The sequence below is a fragment of the Nansenia antarctica genome (genome assembly GCF_963989245.1).
Source record: "Nansenia antarctica genome assembly, chromosome: 10".
NCBI classification, from domain to species: Eukaryota; Metazoa; Chordata; class Actinopteri; order Argentiniformes; family Microstomatidae; genus Nansenia; species Nansenia antarctica.
In genome coordinates this window covers 19,963,450-19,985,066 of record NC_137680.1, presented here as the reverse complement: position 1 = coordinate 19,985,066, position 21,617 = coordinate 19,963,450, and the positions used below count along the sequence as shown (strand labels likewise).

General features: G+C 44.0%; 1 protein-coding gene across 1 annotated transcript in view; it reads right to left on the bottom strand.

Annotated features, from left to right (window-relative positions):
* Nucleotides 1-21,617, bottom strand: part of adamts16 (ADAM metallopeptidase with thrombospondin type 1 motif, 16) — a gene marked incomplete at both ends in the record, with an annotated part of 155,666 nt that overhangs the window by 17,798 nt on the left and 116,251 nt on the right. The window contains 9 exons of the mRNA XM_080541054.1: nucleotides 1,915-2,010; nucleotides 4,129-4,282; nucleotides 7,273-7,410; nucleotides 8,161-8,266; nucleotides 10,278-10,437; nucleotides 11,268-11,351; nucleotides 12,329-12,531; nucleotides 13,346-13,670; nucleotides 20,880-21,214. Of these exons, the coding sequence (XP_080397180.1) occupies nucleotides 1,915-2,010; nucleotides 4,129-4,282; nucleotides 7,273-7,410; nucleotides 8,161-8,266; nucleotides 10,278-10,437; nucleotides 11,268-11,351; nucleotides 12,329-12,531; nucleotides 13,346-13,670; nucleotides 20,880-21,214 (1,601 nt within the window). The remainder of the gene's footprint in view (nucleotides 1-1,914; nucleotides 2,011-4,128; nucleotides 4,283-7,272; nucleotides 7,411-8,160; nucleotides 8,267-10,277; nucleotides 10,438-11,267; nucleotides 11,352-12,328; nucleotides 12,532-13,345; nucleotides 13,671-20,879; nucleotides 21,215-21,617) is intronic.

Sequence of the window (21,617 nt, the reverse complement as noted above, 5' to 3'; positions counted from 1 at the left end):
TGAAAGTGTTTTTTGTTTATATATATTTATATTATACAATATACCAGTCATATTCTGGAATGTGTCTAAATGTTAAAGTTCCATAAGTATAAGCAAAATAAAGTAACAGTTTGTAAATAAATAGTAGCATTTAAAAAATAAAAAACACGAACCATGAACCGTGACCCAAAAACCGAGGTTCATACCGAACCGTGGGCCAACTGAAATTAATATTCTTACTTCCCCTTTACATTGTGTGAGTCTCCATTTTTATTACGGCCAAGAGCCGGTTATGATCATTTTGATATGTTATGATTCTGATAATTTGTTGTCGTTGTTGACGAAAATTGCGCAATTTTCATTGTGCTACTGAAATTCTTGGTGTGCTACTAAATATTTCAACATGGTAGCACAGTGCTACCTGGGGAAAAGGTAAGCGTCAAGCCCTGGTCCAAACGTTTGACTGGGACTGTAGAGTCACATGAATTATGATACATGTGGAAGTGAGGCAGTGTTAGGCATGACCTTTGAGTGGTTAGGTTTAAAGGTAAGTTGTCAGTGAATTAGAACCAAAAATAAAAACCGCCTCCCAAGTACGTTTCGAACGAGCGACGTTCAGGTTCCAAGTTGTCAGTGTACCTGCCAGTATAGTTGGATAACACGTTCACACTGAACACATCATCCGCTCTGCAGAAACTTTCCCCCAGAACGTATTCATTTGGAGTCTGGGTTGCTAAATCAGCTTTTTGAATGTTATTAGAACGTCAATGAAATTGTGTAATCAGCTAATTTCCTGATACTGAATCGGTGTTCAACAAGCTGATTTTCCAGCACATTAACGTGGCATCGGTGAAGTGTACTACAGTAACTTGTGCACCTTTGAGTGATCCTGAGCCCTTTACTGAACCACACAGCTGATATCCCCTGAAAACAAGTGCCTTGGATTCCTAAGTGAGAGTGTCATTGTTTGTGTTCTGTAATTGGACCGCAGAGGGAGTATATGGGATTAAGCCATCAAGTTCAATATATTGAGAGACGCAAATCTCGTTGAGAGCTGTCAAGAGCTAGCCTTGAGGAGAACTGCCCTTTGGCCCAAACCCCGTTGGCGTTTTAACCAGATCAGCAACAATGGATGGTAGCTTATCCTCAGGAAAAGTGATAGGATAGGAGAGCGCTATAGCTCTACCTCAGCAAGTTCTATAATTGACCTGATGCTCTTACCGAACTCAACTCATACGGTTTCACTTTGCCTGCATAAGTCCATTAGTTTAACAGAATTACAAAAGATTCACACACAAGTGCAAAATGCAAGAAGTGCAAGGTCTTCAATACCCCCCCCCCAACACACACACACACACACACACACACACACACACACACACACACACACACACACATGGCTGTTACAGTCAAGAGCACAGTACAATGTTGGAGAGGACATCCATAAGGATCCCAAAGCACTCAATAGACTTGGTCGTCATTGTTCCTTTCAGCAATAACAGTTACTGTATGTGTGTGTGTGTGTGTGTGTGTGTGTGACCTAACTGGCATTTACATTGTCTCTCAGGCCACCCTGGTAACCTGGGCACAGGAATGTAACCAGGCCTCTGTTTATTGGCCTTGTATGTGGCCTTTATGTGGCCTTGGCCTCGTAGTATTAAATGTCACACACCAACTATCAGTGAGTACGGAAAGCTGATAAAAAAATGTGTGAGGTGTTAGGAACAGGAGAGCCTTTGCTGTTCTGTGCTGTGTGGTACTTGTGGCATAAAGGCAGTGGATAGAGAAGAATGGTCATTTTCATTCAGTGTGTGTAATGCCCCCCCCCCCCCCTATTGCTCCTGGTGTTCCTGGGGGCAGGCTGGGTGAACAAAGAGGTGGCTGATGTACATGTGTGCCCCTGCCCTTTGCCAGTCTTGTGACGGGGGTTCTTACCATGTCTGGGCCGCAGGCAGAGCCCTCGGCAGCTGGCATGAACTTGGTCTCACACTTCCGCCCGACACGGTGGCACCACAGAGCCTTGCAGATGTCCTAGAAACACATACACACGCACACGCAGGCACACGGACGCACGCACGCACACAGGCACAGGCATATGCACGCACACACACACACACACACACACACACACACACACACACACACACACACACACACACACCAAGTCAAACAGACTTCTGGCGTCTTCTCTGTCTGTGCTGGCCCTTGTGATAAATACAGTATGTGCTCTGAGGAAATTTCACATGAAAGAAGGTTCAGAGGAAGTGTGGAAGTCAAGGTGGAAGTCAGGTGACTAATGAGACACCGTAGATGGACGGTCTGTACATTTCTTTCCACAGGTTTCATGTATATAACACTGTTATTATGTTTTTGGTCCAAATAACAGTTTTCAGTACACTTTTCAGTTGTCTTTAGAGGATCTGTAAACAACGATGATGGGAACTGGTGGAAGAGAGGGAGTTCTCAAACAAAATACTAGTTGGAAATAAATTCCATTGCTGATTCTTTTAGACAGAAAGGATATGCAGTACATGTTATATAACGTGTAAACATGAAGACGTCCTACAGCATTAGTACTACATACACTAATATGAATCTATCTTGATCTACATCGAACCCAACATGGGAATGTTAAGAATTTGTACTACTCATACAACAATACTTCAAATTGTCTGAGAAAACACAGACTGTGTTTTTATGTGTCTCTATTGTTGGTATCTGAATGACTGTATCATGTTGACAACATTATGAGTGCAGATGCAAGGAGCAGCAGTAGTCTGCCAAAAGTGATCATGGAACCAGTCCCGTAGTGTGTTTACGCAGCTGTTTGCTAACTCAGTGCTTTTTCCAACAGTCCAAAAGACCCAAAAAAAACGTAAGTAGCCTATTGTTTTGCTTTTTGCTAAGGTAACCCAGCTCCTCCCCATACCCCATGGAGAGTATAACGTGATTGTGGCAGACCGTTCCAGCCGTGTCTTATCTCTATGATGCTTGCCAAAAAACTTCCATGAAACGCAAATTCACAACAAAATGAATTAGACCTCTGGGACGAAGACATGTTGTATTTTTTTATGAGTGGAACAAGTGGATGGAGAGGAAAGGAGTGTAGTGAGTGTCTGGTGTTATACAAACACACCTTCCTTCGGGTGGAAACACAGCTCTGTGTTATTTACAGGAATGGTCTTGCACGAATGCTAAAATAAGAGCACTGTGGAGGGACTTCAAACTGTCCCAAAACGTTATTAATATTATTTGTATCATCACAAATACGGTAGCAAATGCTTTCTCCCACAGTACTTCAATTGGATGGTGCAATGTCATTATGTTAGGTTGTTGCACTCTTTTATTGTTGTTATTCTAGGCCTACTCTGAAATGTGAATTTATTAGATAAACACGGAACAGAACATGAATCTCATCTACTGTGTCCTGCTGTCCTTTGGCCTTGTCTCAGCAGTGCAGGGCTCTCAGACAGTGATATAAGTGGGTAATGAGACAATGGGAGCTCAACAAACAGAGGTTCCCATTGGCTTCCCTCCAATATATATTTAGCCGTCCCAGTGTGTGTTTCATGGGCAGTATGTCTGTCTGGTGTGTGTGAAGGCAGGCAGACAAGCTTAATATACAACAGCTTACCCGTGCTCATGAAAGAACATTCTGACTTTTGATTACGAAAATGGCTCCGGATGTCGGGATTATAAAACATATGGAGTCTAATTAATTTCCCCTCTTACTAAGGGGAAGGGGGACAAGCACTATATTGGGATAAGGCAGGGGGGGGGAAACATGGCAGGAACCCGAATCTGTATGACATTCCAAATGAATCTGGTTCTAGAAATCGTGACGTTACAATTCTAAGGTTCTATCTCCATTTTTGTCAAAATTGAGTTTTTACATAATCTGATCCATTAGGTGTTTATTAATGCCTGTGTGGTGTTTTTAATTAAATGTTGACATTTTTTAGTTAGTTATTAATAAAATACAAAGGTTCCATCTCACAAAACATAATGGAATGTCAAAACTTTGACGCTCAATATCTCTGAACTACCCTAAACGGAGATAGAACCTTATAATTCTAAACTCACGAAATGTAAAGAAATGTAAGGACCGATAGGATATGTAACTAACAGAGGGGTAAGGCAGACCTTTACCTTCTTAAAGTCAAGGGTGCAGAGTTTGGCCTTCTCGCCAAACTGCCACTTGCACTGGGTGTCCGCGTCGTAGAGCTCCCCAGGAAGCTTCTCAGGGTACTTGTACTCGTTCACTGACCTGGGTTCATCTGACAGACAGGTGGCCTGGGCGGAGCTGGGGGGGAGAGGGGACATGGACATTACTCATTACTCACCATACACGTTCTACTATACAGAACACCCGTCCATAATATCCCATCGTTTCCCATATTGAGAGCGCCATAAAGGGGGGTCGCCTTGGTAACATAACAAGCACAGTACCTAACTCAATCCCGCGTGGTTTAATGCTTCTGACACTCTCTTATGACACACATTAATAAACGCTATCACTTCTATGTCCCTCAGCCGCTGGGGTTCCCGATGTAAACCGATATCGTCAGTAATCATGGGGAAATATTTTATAGCCGAAATACCTTTTGTCACAGTACATTGGACGCAATATAGCATACGGTGTAGTGAGTGGTCTTGATTGCTTTAGCAGACCCCCCCAGCCGCCCAATACAATCCCAATTCCTTTATGATTCCTATGTGTCTGAGGAACACTGACTGTATTGCACATGTTTCTCAGCGTCCCTCTGCCTGTAAAAAGCTGGATACATACATCGCTCTGGCTCCATCCGTTCCACTCCCACCAAAGGGTAGGGGGGGGGGGTGAGGGGGGGGCGTCAGAGATTTATAGAAGAAGCCTTTTATTTTTTATTTTTTTATACGTCCACTCTGCGTTCAATTACCCCCGCCGTACATCAACAACATGCATGCTAGGGGAGCGGTTGCATCTGGCCGCCACTTGCGAGCGTGTCTGTCTGAAACCTCTCCAACGTCTGGGTCCTCCTCCGTCATCTCACCGCTGCGGCGACGGTGTCACCTCTCTAAAGTTGCCTGGGTCTCCTCCGCAGATGAAAGAGAGAGATAAGGACGCATGTGGACGTCAGATAATCATCTGAGAAGCTTAACCTAAAGCCCCTGCGGTCGGTCGATCCTCTCCCAAGGCTACCTTGTACAGTCTTACAGTGGCAAGAGAGGCCTGGGGGTCGGGGGTGTACTAGGAGGGGGGAGGGGGGGGGGAGGGGTTGGTTGGGTTATTAGTAGATAGGTTGGAGTACAGTATACTAGGGTGAATAGAACGCATAACCCAGTTTTAGCGCCTTTAGTTCTTATTAGGCGCTTGTGAAACGAAACACGCCAGGCAACACCTCGGTGCATGTTGTTGACTCCGGCCCTCAGGGCTGGTCATTTCTTGTAACGAATCGGGAAGGCAGCTGAGGAACACAGAGGTATGTATATCTGTCGCTGCGCCTGCTGCTTTTTTGGGTTTCCCAGACACTCTGTCGGCCCGGAGGCCTTGTCTCAACATAATCCCTGGGCATTTCCTATTCACAAGCTGCAGTTTAGAGCGCGACTGGAAAAAGCACACAGCTCCTTGGGAGGGACCTTGTAGGGCTCCTGGCGAGGAGTGGAGCGGCATGGAGGAGCGCTGTGTGGGGCATTCCTACCGTACACGCTCCTGTTTACTGGACACACACGCAACAGTACCGTACCCAGGGAGTAACGCACCGAGCGCACTAATGACCTGTGTTGTGAAGACGGACGGCCATGTGTGTAGACTGTTGTAATGGATTCTGACAACAACGACGATGACGTCAATAGACCTATCGCTAAGCCACGCCCCAAAATAGAAATTGTCCAATCATATCACAGCAAAAGTCACTACAGGCAGAAAACTCAGACAAACAACTTGCTGATGGTCTCATCTGATGGTGAAAAGCTTCTAGACTAAATATTCTTGTCATCTTTAAAAAACATTCCTTGCTGTGGTAAATCAGAAATTTTAACTCCCGCCATTGCAAGTCATTGAATGTCATTCAGTCATGGTCGGTCAGTCAGTCACTGTCCGTGAAGAATTTGAGCAAGTGTTGTTTGTTTGTCCGAGTTTTCTATGGGGGCATGGTTTAGCGATAGGTCTATTACGGAATTAGATTAGATTAGATTAGATTCAACTTTATTGTCATCGCAGAGTACAAGTACTATACAACGAAGTGCAGTTTAGCATCCAACCAAACCAACCAGGAATGCCTCTTGATTCATGTTTTTTTGGTGGCAGAGCGGTGGAAATGAAAGCTGCAGTGCGAAAAAGCTGTCGGTTCGTTACGTACGAGACGCTTACAAACGTTTGGCTCGAATTGCTTTTTCGAGTACGATTTCTGCCACAGATATCACCGCTGGGTGAAAGCTGGCAGAAAGGAAGTCACCGAGGGCGACAGGTCTCAAAACATTCCGACGGCACTTGGCAGGGACTTCCTCGTCCGCGTGGCCCTGAAGAGGAGAGAGGAGGAAGACGGAACTCTCCGGTGGCTGGATGCTGGAGCGGTGAGCTGTGGTGTTTAATATAAACCTGACAGCACTAACGAGGATGAGGTCATAGAGCTTTAATAAGGGAGTGAGGAAATACAGTGTCCCCACGAGTAAGTGATGGGATACTTCACAGTTAATTTAACACACTGGTTAAATTTAGGGGTTCGGGGCCGGCCGTATCTGGTTTCACACACACAGACGGCTTCTCAGACTCTGGCTGCGACACAAGACTGGAGGAGTGGAAGGCCCACATATCAGCCGGGTTGGCCGCGATGCCAGCTATATTTAAAATCCCCCCACTATGAATCCTAGCTTCTTTTAAAGATGAGTCTGATGTCTGGACTCTTGCTGTGCTGCGGAGAGAGAGAGAGAGCCCAAAACACATGACTGATGGGGCATGGATTCTCAGTAAAGGCCATGGCTGTTAATTTCAGCAGAATAGTCCTGAGAGTAAGCCTGTTTGTTCCCAGATCTGGCTATGGGGGGGGGGGCAGTCATCGCCCAGTGGGTCTAGCATGTGATGTGAGTATAGCCTTTCAGAGTAGGGCTCCTTTGGAAACAACCTGAATGTGGAACAAGTCTGCTCCTAATACAAATGTTATACTGCCTGCTGTGCTGTAAGTGAGCCGTCTCTGTTCATCCATCATATTCTCCTCAACCGTAGCGCTTGTCATGTAAGCAGCCAGACTGCGTTTCCCACAATGATGAATGACCGTGATGATGTATTGTGGTGGGGGGGGGGGGAAGCTTTACCTGAGGAATCTGGTTAGGTACTGTCGGCTGCAGGCTGACCAGGAGAAGATGCCGTTGTGGCCAGCTAGCGTGGGGGACATGATGTTGCCCTCTGACTTCTTACACACGTTCCCCTCTCCATCATGGACCATTCCAAAGCTGTGGGTAAGAGTCCAGAAGCGCTACTGTAAGAGACATGGTGAGTGAGGGCTATAGCAGGAGCCTATTAGAGGGTGATAAGTGACAGGGGATATGACAGGGGATATGACTCTTCTCTCTGCAGGGTTCTACTGTAATTAGTTGTAGAAAAGGCGGGGAGTCGAACAGAAGAGGGGAATGTGTGACGTCAGCTGGTGAAAGGGGTAATCAATCTAAAGGTTCAGACTTTTATTCTGAAAAATGTAAATACATTTCAACGTTGTTGAAAATCAATGGCACACTCGCTAGTCAAGCCAAAATATTGCATTGCAATGGATTTGGTGAGTCATCCCCACTGCTACCTAGTTAACTATGACATTACTTTACATTGTTAGCAGGCTCACAAAACAAGCTGTGTTAGTTGACTAGCGAGTGTGCCATTTATTTTCAACAACGTTGACATTTATTTACATTTTTCTGAATAAAAGTCTGAACATTTGGTCGTTTGCTGACTTGTTCCCGCTTTCACCAGCTGCCGTCACATATTGTATGATAAAGTATGTGATGTGTGATGTAAAATCCATGTCCATGTTGCATAGAATGTAAATCCTTGACTAAAATGTGCTCATCAACGCATGTAACATGCAGATAATGATGCACTGGGGCTTGGTGAGCCTCTGTCAAGCTCTCCCAGATGTGCTGTATGAAGGTAAGGATGTTTAGGGTAACAGAGGAGGAAAGAGGAGGTATGGGAAGGTGTTTGATCCTTACTTGTGTCCAGACTCATGGGCGATAGTAAAGGCTAGACCAAGCCCAGTGTCCTCATTGATGGTGCAGCTTCTGTATTTGCTACACATCCCACTAATTGGAGCAAAACCTGGCAGAAACAAACACACAGATTGCTACATCATTATGGTCCAGAACCAAGGGCAGTTACACCAATATGTGATATGAATGAATGGTGAATGATGAATGAAAAACAATATGAAGGTCTGGTCAAAAAGACCACAAGTAAGGGGAGGTCATTTTTCCTTTTATTGACAGATTATGAAAGGGCAGATTGTAAGCTTTCAAATGATGTGTCATACATTGCAATCTGAAAAAAGTAGAAAAAGATATGCGTATTTGAATGTTGGTACACCTCAAATCAACTCGAAAATATCATTTTCACACTTTTCACAGGAGGCAGGTAATGGGTGGGAACAATAGCTATGCTTCATCATGACCCTGTCCAGTTACTGACATCGTGTATTTAGCGTGGTTTGTTTTATTTCACCTACGCATGTGTATGTCATGTTGCATGTGCTGTTGGGCCTAGGTCATACCAACACAATTACACCCGAAGACAGAGGTGAGAGCAAATTATTCTGACACCAGCTGCGGTTGTGTCAGCTGTGAGGCAAATCTGTTCAGTTCAAACTGTATCCTGGTCTGTGTAGTTCTTCTGCTCTTAAGCAGATGCGACAGCTAACAGTTGCAAGTGAACTTTGGAATGCATGAACAAAAAAAAAAGAAATCAAACAACCCCTCAGTCAGTATCCCTAAACCTGTTACCATATGGGACGAAGGGAACTTTGAGAGTTATATGGGAAATTTCCCAAACTCTCATTTGAACACACAAAGAGCTCTGGACCTGGATCTGAGTCAAGGAGAAAAGACCCATGAGGGATTCCCCTTTAAATGTCTCTCTTTTTTTTTCAGTGAGAATTTAATCTCACGTTGTTTTACGACATGTCCTCTGTTATTGTAACCGGCTCGGAGATTTAAGTCATTCTCAATAAAGCGGACGACACGTGAAGAGTTCACATGCGCTTGATTAGCGCGATCCGAGTGTTGACTGAGCGGATTTTCGTTTCGACTCGACCTTGAAGTCAGTCAGTCAGCGACGGAGATGGATCATCAAACATGTCCTTAATAGAGTGGTCATAACTAGAATGAAGACACACACTCCCACAGGGCTGAAGCTGTTTCTAAACCTAGGAGATAAAAGTGTCAGGGTTTAATTGTGCTTTCCAGAGCAATTTATTATGATGTGCTGACTGATTGTGCTACTGACATGACATCCCAATTATTATCCCGGCATCTTCAACACTTCTGAGACCTGGCTTTACAGGAGCTTTCACACCACACTGAGGTGTTAATAGTTGACAGACTTAAGACGTTTGTACTTCCAAGCACCTTTGAACTAGGGTCTCGCAGCGAAGAGTGGGACTAATACAATCTGGTTCTCAGCCTAGGCTTTGAAGTCAGGGCTGGGATGGGGGCAACGGGTTTTAACACCCACTCTGGGAGACAAATAAGGGTTTCTCACAGAAAACACAATACCTTCTCATAGTCATTACAACGAGCTATTGTTACAGTTAATTGGTATAATTACAGCAAAATACTTGGGAGGGATTGTAATTACTATAGCTTTAGATCAGTTGAGCTTGGCATTATTATGTGTCCTGACAAGACAGATAAACTGTTCGTAGATGTAATTGCCAATTTGAACCAAGTATATTTTCATGAAAACTTCCAAGATTATAATTTCTTTATTCACAATAGCACCACTAACAGAAATCAATATGGAACACAAAATGATGTGGTACAATAGTTGTTCTACTACAGCACCTCATACTTATGACACTCACATACTTTTTATTATTATTATTATTATTATTATTATCATCATTATTATTATTATCATTATGATTATTGTTATTATTATTGTTATTGTTGTTGTTATTATTCATATTACTATTATGATTATTATTATCACTATTGTTATTATTATTATTAATATTATTATTCATAATAATTATATTGTTATTGTTATTGTTATTATCATTATTGTTATTATTATTATTGTTGTTATTATTATACAGGCAGTAGAGAGGGCAACCTACCCAGAGTATCACAGGGCTCGTTCTTCCAGGAGCAGATGTCCAGGCCCGTGAGCAGGATGGCGTGGTCATGGCGACGGCCCTCTCTGCCCCCCAGCCCCGACTGCCACTGACAGAAGCTGTTTAGAGTGTGGTCGGCATGGTGATTGATAACCAGCCCATCCTTATGACACAAAGCAGAGGGTGGAGGGGAGGGAGGGGGGGGGGGGTGATCAGTGGAAAAAGTCTGGTGGTATTTAGTGATCAGTTCAAAAGACTCCAGGCCCCAACTCATCTCCTGCTAACCTGCCTTACTGAGAACTTAAGTGTCCATAAAAAAAGATCAAATGAGCAGGAAGGGGGCCAGAGCACCTGCCCTGCCCTCCGTGTTATGGTTGAGGGGCTACGCTGAGGCCTGCTGAGAGGAGAGGTCGGGGTGAGCGAGGAGAGGGTAAGATCCCTGACAAGCCTCTGGTCTCGTCTGTAATCATCCGGTGCCTCGTGAGACCCCTCCTTAGGTAAATGGGCGCATGGACAATTGAACAGCAACGCAAGCCACATTAGTCTTAAGTGCCCTCTCACTAATATGACAGGGTGGGGAAGTAGAGGCATATTTGACATTCCTGTCCCAATGGCCTCTTTGGGGGAAATTGAAATTCATTAACATTAGCACAGGTGGGTAACAAAGATGCCCCCCCCCCCCCCCCCCCCCCCCCTTCACGCTCTCTCTCTCCCAACTCTTCTCCCAGAAATTCCCAAATAATCTGGCTGGGATCCAAGGATATGTATACCCCATAATTAAATTGTCATTGTAAAAAAGAACTGAGCAGTTTTTCCCCTGTAAACCCTCAGACAAGACAGGAAGATTGGTCTTTTGGGACATACTGTATTACTGTCCTGAAAACGAAATCAAGTTGAAAAAGCTTGAAAGGCCGATACATCTTCAGATATTTAATTCTAACCAGTTTCATCAATACGGTAAAGATAACAGCCTACATATGAAAACACACTTACCTGGTCCTCATCCAGAAGAATAAGACCCACGATCGCGATATTGATGTTACCCCCTATAGTTCCATCCTTGAAAAGAGTGGAGACCTTGGAAGGACACATGCATCATCAACATCAGTAATAACAAGGAAAAGAACATCTCCTTTTGTTCTCTGAAAAAAGTGACCACGGCTGCAATCTGTTCCAAACAATCTTCGGGTTTCTTGCACATTTGGAAGGGAATGGCACATTTTTGGTGACTACACAATCCTAAAAGCTCAAACTGCGATACAGATTCAATGAGTTGATTAGCCACGTCCTTTGATAGAGGACATATCTGGCGAAAATATCTGCGCTTAATGGATGAGAAACTTAAGCCGCGAGATTCTACAGAGATAACCTTCCAAATTCTCAGGTGATGGTATCACAGAATGATACAGTACCAACTGCTGTTTCCAATTGCACCTCCACTCAACTGCGAAGATCTTACATCAATCAAAAGCGATGAAGTCGTCTTTGAAACTAGGATCCTGATTTCCCTCTCGGGGATTGTATGAATACCTCAGGTGTCATTTACACACACACACACACACACACACACGGTATTCCTTCGGAAAAGGTCATTCTTTCTTTATGTTTGGTCTCCCTCTGACATATGGATGCAGATAGGAGCGATCCTGTGGTAAGCTGATCTACACAAGTCCCAGCTGGCCACACTAGGGCTTTTCTAAACATGGCTCCAGGACCCCTGGGTACTGGCAGGGCCCGCTCCGTGTAACCTCATCCTATTATGATTACTCCTCTCTTAGAAGGGTGAAATGTTTTGACCTGGGTCTTGTAGTGAAACTGTATTTTGAAAAGGAGGGGGATTATCTTTGGATTTGTCAGTCACTAAGTAGCAAATGGCATGACGAGATATGCTGGGATCAGCTGAGAAACCATGTGGAATGATTTCACCTCCATGTTGTTTACATTATAGGTTTCCTCTTTCAAAGACATCACCTGAATTCTTATAAGACATGAAAAATAAACTGTAAAGGGCTTTGTACACTTGACATCTATTGGGACAAAACAATGTCACTCACCATATTGAGTACTGTAAGGACGTATGTTGTGATGTTCTCGTGACCGTGGTTCTCCATCATCTTCTTGTCAACAACCACCAAAGTCTCCACATTGAGTTTTTGGTTGGCTTGAGACTGAAACAGAATTGCACGTTTGCTCCTAGGTGTGTACTTGTACTCATCTGGTAGAATGTAGATGTGTTCCTCTGGAGGCTTGGGCATGTCTGGAGGAGGAACATAGATATCGATGGAAACAACAAGATCAATTATTCTTTTGTCTCGTATTGAAAATGTGATTTAGATAAACACAGACCTAACATCTAAGGTCCAAGTCCAACTCTGCTGAAAGGAGGACTTTTTCTCTCCTTCCAAATTCACCGTGATCAATACAAACCTCAATGTACAAAGGCTGAAAGGAAAACCAATATTGCCGTCAACATTGTTTTACTAATCTTCCCTTTTTTAAGATTACCGTCAACCTTCACCTCACTGTCTTGTGTGATAAGAGCTTAAATGGCAACGTTTGTTTATATAGGTGGAAAGCAGGTGAGGGTAAAGTGGCCTTTTTCGAAAACGTGGCACAGGTGTGCCGTATGATGTCGTCACCCCCACCCCCATCCTCCCACCCCCCCCCCCCCCCCCCACCTCCCCAAAAGGAAAACATTCCTGTATTTTCACAGGGACAGCTGTGACCTGGGTGTACAGTACCCGTTGTTCCTTTGAAACAGCCCATCTCTCTGAGGTCAACTCATAATGCGGTTAACCCTACCTGCTGCCACATGACTGTATGTGTTATGAGACGGTAAGTGGTAAACATAATGACCATATAGCGATATGTGTCATGTTTCCTGTTCTGACTTGTTAACCTTTGAGGTGAACTTAAAAGAAGTGGCCTCCTTTTTCTCCTGGGGGGGGGGGGGGGAATATGACACTTTTAGAATAAACGTGAAGTCAAAGGGGTGGAATAGGTCAAGGCCTATTCCTTTTTGACTGTATCAGCCTGATTGTACTGGGGACAATGAGAAGGCCCTTACATACATTTCTTCCGTCTCCCACAGTAGTGTTGCCTCTGCCGCGTCCCCTGATTGTAGTCACTGTCGTGGTGGTCGTGGTGATGGTGGTCATGGTGGTCATGGTGATGGTGACTGTCATGTTGTTGTTGGGCCTCGCGGTCCTCTGTGACGGCGTTGTCCTCGAGGTCGGTGACGATGTTGTCCTCCGGGTCCCTCTGTGTGTCTGTGGATCTCTTATAGAGGATGTGTGGCTGGTGACTGGAGGGTCCTGTGAAGTTCTCTCTCAGAGCCAGGCCGGGTGACAGGGGCTTCAGGAAGTAGTCCGCATCCTGCGTCCGGATCAAACCTGACTAGAGGAAAAACACATGCTTATTAACACTAGGACAGCCGTGCGTTTTTTACCTACTATAAGAGCCGTCTTGGGGGTCAAATGACCATAGTCTTTACAATGGGAAGCTGCAGCCACTAGCTGGCAGTCTTGTCAATTAGCCTGCCTCCTACACAGAAAAGCTGCAAAATAGCTTTATACTGGCTTATCCTGATGTGATTTTGAAAATGTAAAGATACTGGGTGGTAGAACGCACATATATCTAGGAAAAGTCATGAAAGGAGGGTCCTGAAATTTGATCGAGTGCAAAGATATATCTCTTTTTTTTTTTTACTCACAGGGTCAAATGACCCCATCCATGGCTGTTCTAGTGTTACCACCATAGTACAGTATATACACTCTCATTACCATCTCACTATGTAGGTATACAAAGAGAAATACCAAAAAAATCAGTCTAGGCAACTCTCTCTGTGGGGAATGCTAAAAATGAGTAGCAATTGTGGCAAAAAGAAATTGCCACATACAGTTTAAGAACTTAAGTCCAAAGCTAGTTTTGCTGGTATATTCGAGACACCTATGTGATTGCAGTGATTGCAGTTTTCCCTACTGGACAAAGTCATGAATCACTCAAGTCATATCTCACTGCTCTATATCTTTATTTCATATCTCACTGCTCAAACCCGTTAGAGTGGTCAATTGTGTCCTTGTTTTAATCTCTCCTGTGGGATGCTGAGGCTATGACCCAGCAGATGGACCCAGGGCCTTGTGTCCAGGGGCAAAAGCTCTGTATAGTACACACACCACTCCAAGACCCTCCAGAGAGCAGGAGCCCTCGGCCCTATCCTGGGTTCCCAGTCTGCGGTTCCAATGTTGAACGGAACTGCAGCCAAGAGCCAGGCCAGATCACTGCAGGAACTTCTTCTCATTTTGGCCACACAATCCCTCTTTGTCAGTAATTAGTCATGATTTGGATATTTGGCTTTTTCTAACTGGCCTCCAACCCTGACAAGAGGGGCTGGCTAGCTGTTTTTTCTTATTTCTTTTTTTATAAAACATCTGTTTTGTGGTCCAGTGTCTACTCCTATCGGCCAGAGAGAAAATCTGAACATGATCATCGAGGTTGAAATGATTTAGTCATTGACGTTCAATAAATGGATGATACTTATTGGAGTCAGCATGCAGCAGTCACACCGCTACAGGCTCAACATTAATAGTCAAACGGTGAATGGTCCGTTTACTATAAGTCTCAATATGACTGGCAATTAAAAGTAAAGGTTTACTCCATGCTCTATACACCACCAACCCCCCCACGTCTGTCTTGGCAATCATCGGCCCACACTTTTCTGGAAAGCTAACGATCTTTGGCGCAGCGGTGGTCCACATATTTAATTGAGTTAGGCGCTTTCTCTGTCGTGAGTGAAGTGTGAGGTCCTCTGTCATAGCCATAACACAGAGCGAGAGCTTGCCAGGGTGGTGTCTGTGTGTGTGTGTGTGTGTGTGCATGCGTGCGTCTGTGTGTGCGTGCGTGTGTGTGTGTGTGTGTGTGTGTGTGTGTGTGTGTGTGTGCGTGCGTGTGTGCGTGTGTGTGTGTGTGTGTGTGTGTTGCGCGTGGGTCTGTGTGTGTTTGTGTGTGTATGCAGACTTGCATATGGAGAGCTAGATTGGTGCTGTTTGATGTAGAATTAATGAGCTGCAGTGCTGATTCTCCAGGTTTCATCACCAGTGTGAAGTGCCATAGCCTCAGCCAGCCTATCAGCAGTGGCCCAGGGCACCATGCCATTGGACTAAATTGTGACTGAAATACATTCTTAACATGTAAGCTACGAGAGTCCTGTAAGAGATACAGACAGCTTCTGTATGTATGTAGGGTATTGTATATTACAGTGAGAAAGCTCAATCAACAATCTCCAAAAGGCAAAATAAATTAATCATGCTACTCTATGTTTGGCTTAATGATTTTATTTGATGGTGTGGATAAGGACCGGTTCCATTTCCATAACGTTTTTAATGACATCTATTAATAGCTTATCAAAGGGAAGCCGGGCGGCTTAACGGGATGACGCTTTGACATCTTAATGGCTATTGGCTGTTATTCAGAATGAATTAACCTATTTATGACATCGGATACAGGGCATAAACAGATATCTACATTTACATTCTGTAGACTCCAACACATGTCACACAAGTATATGATCTGCTAAAACTAAAATGTACCGTAATGCTTAATGTTATTGAGGAGTCATAAAGTTATATCGATCATCATAGAGCAACATTCAATAGGTAACTTGATCAAAGTCCAAGGGTCTCCAACGACCTACAGCTACAGTATTGTTCTAACTTGTTTCCTACTGTAAATACCAGACACCGAGTAAGACTTCTCTCCGTCACTAGAGTTGTGTTTGTCTAACGGTCCCCAGAACAGCTGTGCCTCTCTTTTTATCCAACTCAGTGAACTAAGCCTGGATTGATTCTGAAGGATTGACCAGAAATAAAAGTCCTATTGGGCTCTTGAGACTGGACCCAAAGCTCAACAGGGACAGACAGACTGCCTGAATCTCCAGCCAAATTGGTCAGATTATAATCCCTGAAATTGCAGCCAAGGTTCATCGGTTATTATCATACCCATTTTGGGGGGCGACGTGTGCGTGTCCTGTCATTCGTGTGGCCGTCACTCTGCACTTATGTAATCAGCATGATTGTCATCATTTCAGTCTGGGTCTCGGTGAGGTCAGCGACCTGAAACGTCTTTCTGTCAACCCCGACATGCCACATATTGATCCCTCGGGAGAGGACGAGACGTCCAAACCAAGCAAACATTCTGACATGCACACAGACGGAAGAACGTTGGATGTTGGAACCTTGGAACCTCCACCCTTACAGCTGAGGCCACGACTGAGGCCAAGCGACTATGGGGGATTCTGACTGGCACAGTAATCGACCGAGACACCGAGCCTTGGAAAGGACTGTTGTGGAAAGCACAAACAGGCTATATAACAAGGCAATGGTCCTGCTCTCTCCTACCGTGCTAGAAGGCTATGAGACGTAAATCTCCTTTCAACACTGGCATGACCTGCTGTATGCTTGTAACACCATCATATTGGAAACACATGCGATCGTACACATATGCTTCCTCTTTTCTGCCTTGCTGTCACTTTTCCCTCTCAAACAACCAGGACTTTTCCTTTCAGACAAGCAGAACCTTCTTATTGACTTCGTCATCCATCTCTTCATCTTTAAAAGGCAGTGGCTGAAGTTAAAAGACGCGTAATGAGGATGATTATAATTGCGTTACCGTCAATCCTGGTTACCTATTGTACTGCCTACAGTAAACATTGTCGTCATAGGAGGGTGTGGAAGTTTATACAGCATGGACAGGAGACATAGAATAGATACAGTAGATTTCCATAGGCAGAGACAGTGTTTTCATTCCTAAGTGCCCTGAGACTGTAATAAAATAGGCCAAGGTGTAACCAGGGCAGGGGATAGGCTATAAACACTACAGGGACCGTGTCATTTTCTCCAGTTACAACTGAAACAATAAAAGTCACGTCTCACACACACCACGTTTAAGATTGGAAAATAATTAACAGGAATAGGAATTGGAAAATACAAAGCAATTTGGGGAGAAGTAGTTCTTTCATGCACACAGAAGGAAAATGAGTCCTAAATGACTCTCTAGTGGTCTGGTAAAGTCACTTAGGCATGAAAACAAAAGTCATGCTCCTTTAGGAGAGTTCCAACAGAGACTTTTTTACATGGCATGAAAAAGCCGCCCATTCAGCAATGATGTGATTGAGTTGCATACAGCACTTATTGTCGCTTCGCACAACAAAGTAGACGGTGCGCGTTTTTAATGTATGTGTGTGTAGGCACTAAAATTGAAAGCTTAGGTCATACAACTACTCTTTTAAAATATCCAAAGTCATCAAATGACTTGCTGAGTGCTATGAGGTGCAAATAGCAGTCATAAAACGCGAGTAGACGGGGCTGAAACACTACCTGGGTGAGCGTTAACAGCTGGAGTTAGGCAGATCCAGACATGAAGGACGGAAGACTGTGGAACAAACGGAACTGTGGAACATCACAAAGATGCACCTGACATATGGGTCCTTTCCAGGCTAGGAGAAAATGTGTGTAGCCATTAAAGAGCGTTCTTTTTTTTCTTTTTTTATGCTTTGGGGAAATAAAGACGTCAAACGTATATATCAGGCCTTCTCATTATCCTTGGTGAGACTTGGTAACCTGGAGAAACAATAACACTGGGGGTGGCTGTCTGTGTCTGTCGTGTCTTCTGAGGGTCTTTCCATTGAGTATCCTTTACTATGATGAGTCACTGTAGAAATGAGTAAGAATTGAATAGAGCCTGTTAGTTGAAAACAGTTATCCTGAGAGAAAAACGAGGTTGAATTATGGTATTTTCCAAATAAGAGATGATTTTTAAGTCACTAAAACTTGAAGCACATAGCCTAATTCATTATCTTCATAAATCACCTTGAATGATGAGTCCTTCTTCCCTCTTGGTGATATACAATGTCATGAAAAGTATTAATGATCGTATCATTCGAGTCTGGACTTTCATTGTGAAGGTGTACGGTAGAAAACCTCTGGGACCACACTGCATGTTTATCAAAGCTTTATTACATCAATCAAGCATGTCGTATCACATTATTGCTGGAAATCCCAGGAAAGGGTGGAGCCAGTGTACTGGTTTCTACTACTAGCCCTGGAGCAAAGAGCACTCATTTTACAAGAGGAAAAAACATAACTTACAAGTGATTTGTGGGGAGCCATATTTCATTTAACTTTGTTTCAAATGAAAGGTGCGCATTAGAAGTCTGAGTCAAATGAGATATGAGACAAACACATGTTGATAAGCAAGCAGCCGGTGGCTAAAACCAATCCAAACTCCATATTGTAGTGATCTACAATGGAACAGCCTATTAAATAGTTTTTACTGAAATAAATCACTGAAGCTGTTCCATCCTTGTGTGCAATCTGCTTCTATGTAATGTTGTCTCAGAGCCATTTAGTTGCTTAGAAGACAACCTAATCCGAGGTGACTTATTCCATACTGAGGACAGTGCTGGTAGATGGCAGATTTACCACCACCTCCTAAAGTTCATGGGTTACATCACTTACAAGTAGCTCATTGTTACTGTGGGCGCCGGCTGACATATACCCCAGAAGGATGGCCAAGCTCCAACCCCTACGCCATGGCACTCTGCTCAACCCAAACTGGCACTCCCTATAAAACTCAACTACAGCGGGTTATTGTATGGTTTAATGTCTACACACAGAAAGACTTGCTTTACGATCTTCACCCGCATTTGTGTCACCGTGTCTGCAGTGTTTCAAGCCTTTGGCAGATGAACTGTGGAGTCAATGGGCTTGCTCTTTATTCCATGAACTTCTAACTTGTAACGTTTTTTACGGCAAACTCCCTACTCTCTTCAAAGCTAAGGCTGACCGCAATCTGTACTGCCAGCATTCGAGCATTCAACGAGAATTTATACATAGGCTTTACAACATGGTACTACTCACTAGAGTCTTGGCGCTTCAGAAGTCCCCAGTAACAATGACTCTCTATGGCTGTCGTCCTAACAACCTTCAGTTGGGACAATGTAATAGACTGCTGTCCAGAAATCCACCCTGCTAAAACACACTCTGACCACTTTTCATATTTACAATTTGCATTCACTTTTTAACAATGTACATTATTGTTGTTCAATGTAGATAGATTATTTATTTCTACTTAATTAAGTAACCAATTGGTCATTACGTGAACAAGTGTTACTATAATATATCTGAACAACACAAGGACCATGAGCATAATGGGGAGTTCATCACAAGGTGAATACTAACCCAACCGCACCACACTGTCTCTACGACGTGGAGTTGTTATTTAATGGCTATGAGACATGCATCTTAAAACATTGGATATCCCCAACTGGATTGTAACCTGGGCCCAGTTATTCAACAAGTTTAATCTGGATCAGAATGATCAGATAAGATCTACCTGGCTGATTTTGAGTCGTATTGGGGGATTCAGCCAGCTCGATCTGATCCTGGATAACAAAAAATAATTGGGATCAATCTGATCCAGATTAAAGGTTTTGAACAACTGGGCCCCTGCTGTTACCTCAGGCCAGGTTCTCACATCGACGACGCCAGTTATTGATCCTATTTCCTTTGGCAAATATTTACCTATCCCCTGGCCAAATAGGATCCTAGGATCCAAAGATCAAGGTTTCCTTTAAGTTGTCATGTAATGCTCAACAACCTGTCATGTAATGCTCAACAACCTGGATAGATAGTCTACCAAGCTGCATCTACATCTACAGTATGGAGACATCTACTACAGTACTCTCAACATGCATGGCTAGATGGACTGAATGTTAAGATGGATGAAAATAAAGTTTCAAATCGCAAATATATTTCATATTGTAGAAAAGTGCAGACAATTATTCCGTCAACCTTGCTTAGAAACTTGCTTGAACGGAGGTCTAAATCCCTTAGCCCTTAACTACTTTATGTGGTTGTCTCTTCCAGTCTGAAGAGTAAATCTTTTCATTCATTGATTTACTGCTGCCCTCTCGCCCTAATACAACCGTGAGAATCACGTTTACAATCATCGTAACCACGGATCCTCTGATTGGACGTTCTGATGAGACTGAGACCCAGGCCACGGCCATGGGAGCATCCCTGGAGATCTGACATTCTCTACACACTGAACATTCTCAGACACAGACAGCAGACATGGAATATGGAAAGACAAACAAACATGGGGAAATCTGTACAGTACACCACATACTGTGCGCTGGAGAACTGACTACTGTACTGTGTGTTCACAAACCCCTGTACTTGCTCAACTTGAAACAAGTCTGTTAATGTTAATCCTTTCATGTTCCCCGCCCAGACCTCTCGAAGGAGACTTTATCCATACTTGACAGTTGGAGTGTTTGGTGGGGGGAGATGCCATACTCAGCTCAGACCTGAGTGTACTTGAATGTCATTCTTCCAGAACGTGCTTTCTCCCGAGAGAGGTTTCTAGTGTCAGCCTCGCAAAACAGCATTAAACATACTAAAGGGTTTCCCCTAATCCTACAGCCCCCAGGGGGTTGTAACCAACCGAAAAACAGCAACGGTTACCTGCCAACATAGCAACTAGGTCTACTCTGCTCGTTTATGTTTATTGATGTATAAAACACATGCTTGTGGCACGTTTACTCACCATCCCTGTGCATGTGGAGAGTGCCACTGAGGAGTTGACCCTTGACCTCAGCGACCCCTGGTAAAAGCAGAAGTCCTCCTGTCGATAGGGCTGGAGGCTTTTAGTGCCGTTCTTTCTCAGGACTTGGACGGTGAAGCCAGGTGCGATCAGTCTCTGTGAGGTCTGCAGCTCCAAATGAAAGTCTTGCCCCAAGCCACGGAGCCTGAAGTGGATAACCCCGCTCCCACTCAGGTTACCGGTGTCCACGGACCGTCTCCTGCGGTGGTGGTGGGCCACCTCGTGAGACACGTACTGCCCCTGGTGATCCACCTCGTAGGGGGCCACAATCTCAAACTCTAGAGGACCAGGACAAACACATTCACGAAAAACGGTTATTCGACCTTCATTGATCTATGCAATTCACTATAGCATATATATATATACGTCCCCCCAAAAAAAACAAATGGTTTAATAATGACTACATACACAATCGTGTTTTCTACTGCACATTTAGGTTGTGTTTGTTGAGTGAGAAGGATGATGTATCACCTATACAATGCATCTGATCGAGGGATGGACGGGAAACAGATGTATTGGGAGGGAATGATGTCTGACCTGGGTTTTATTACAGTGAAGGCTGTATAACTGCACACAATAAAGAGAGAGGGTGGTAGGTCACCAGGCCAACAAGTCAGACCAGTTAAATGTCTGTGTTGCAAAGGCAGGCTTTGATTTCTGCCTGAGGTTAACCATGCAGTG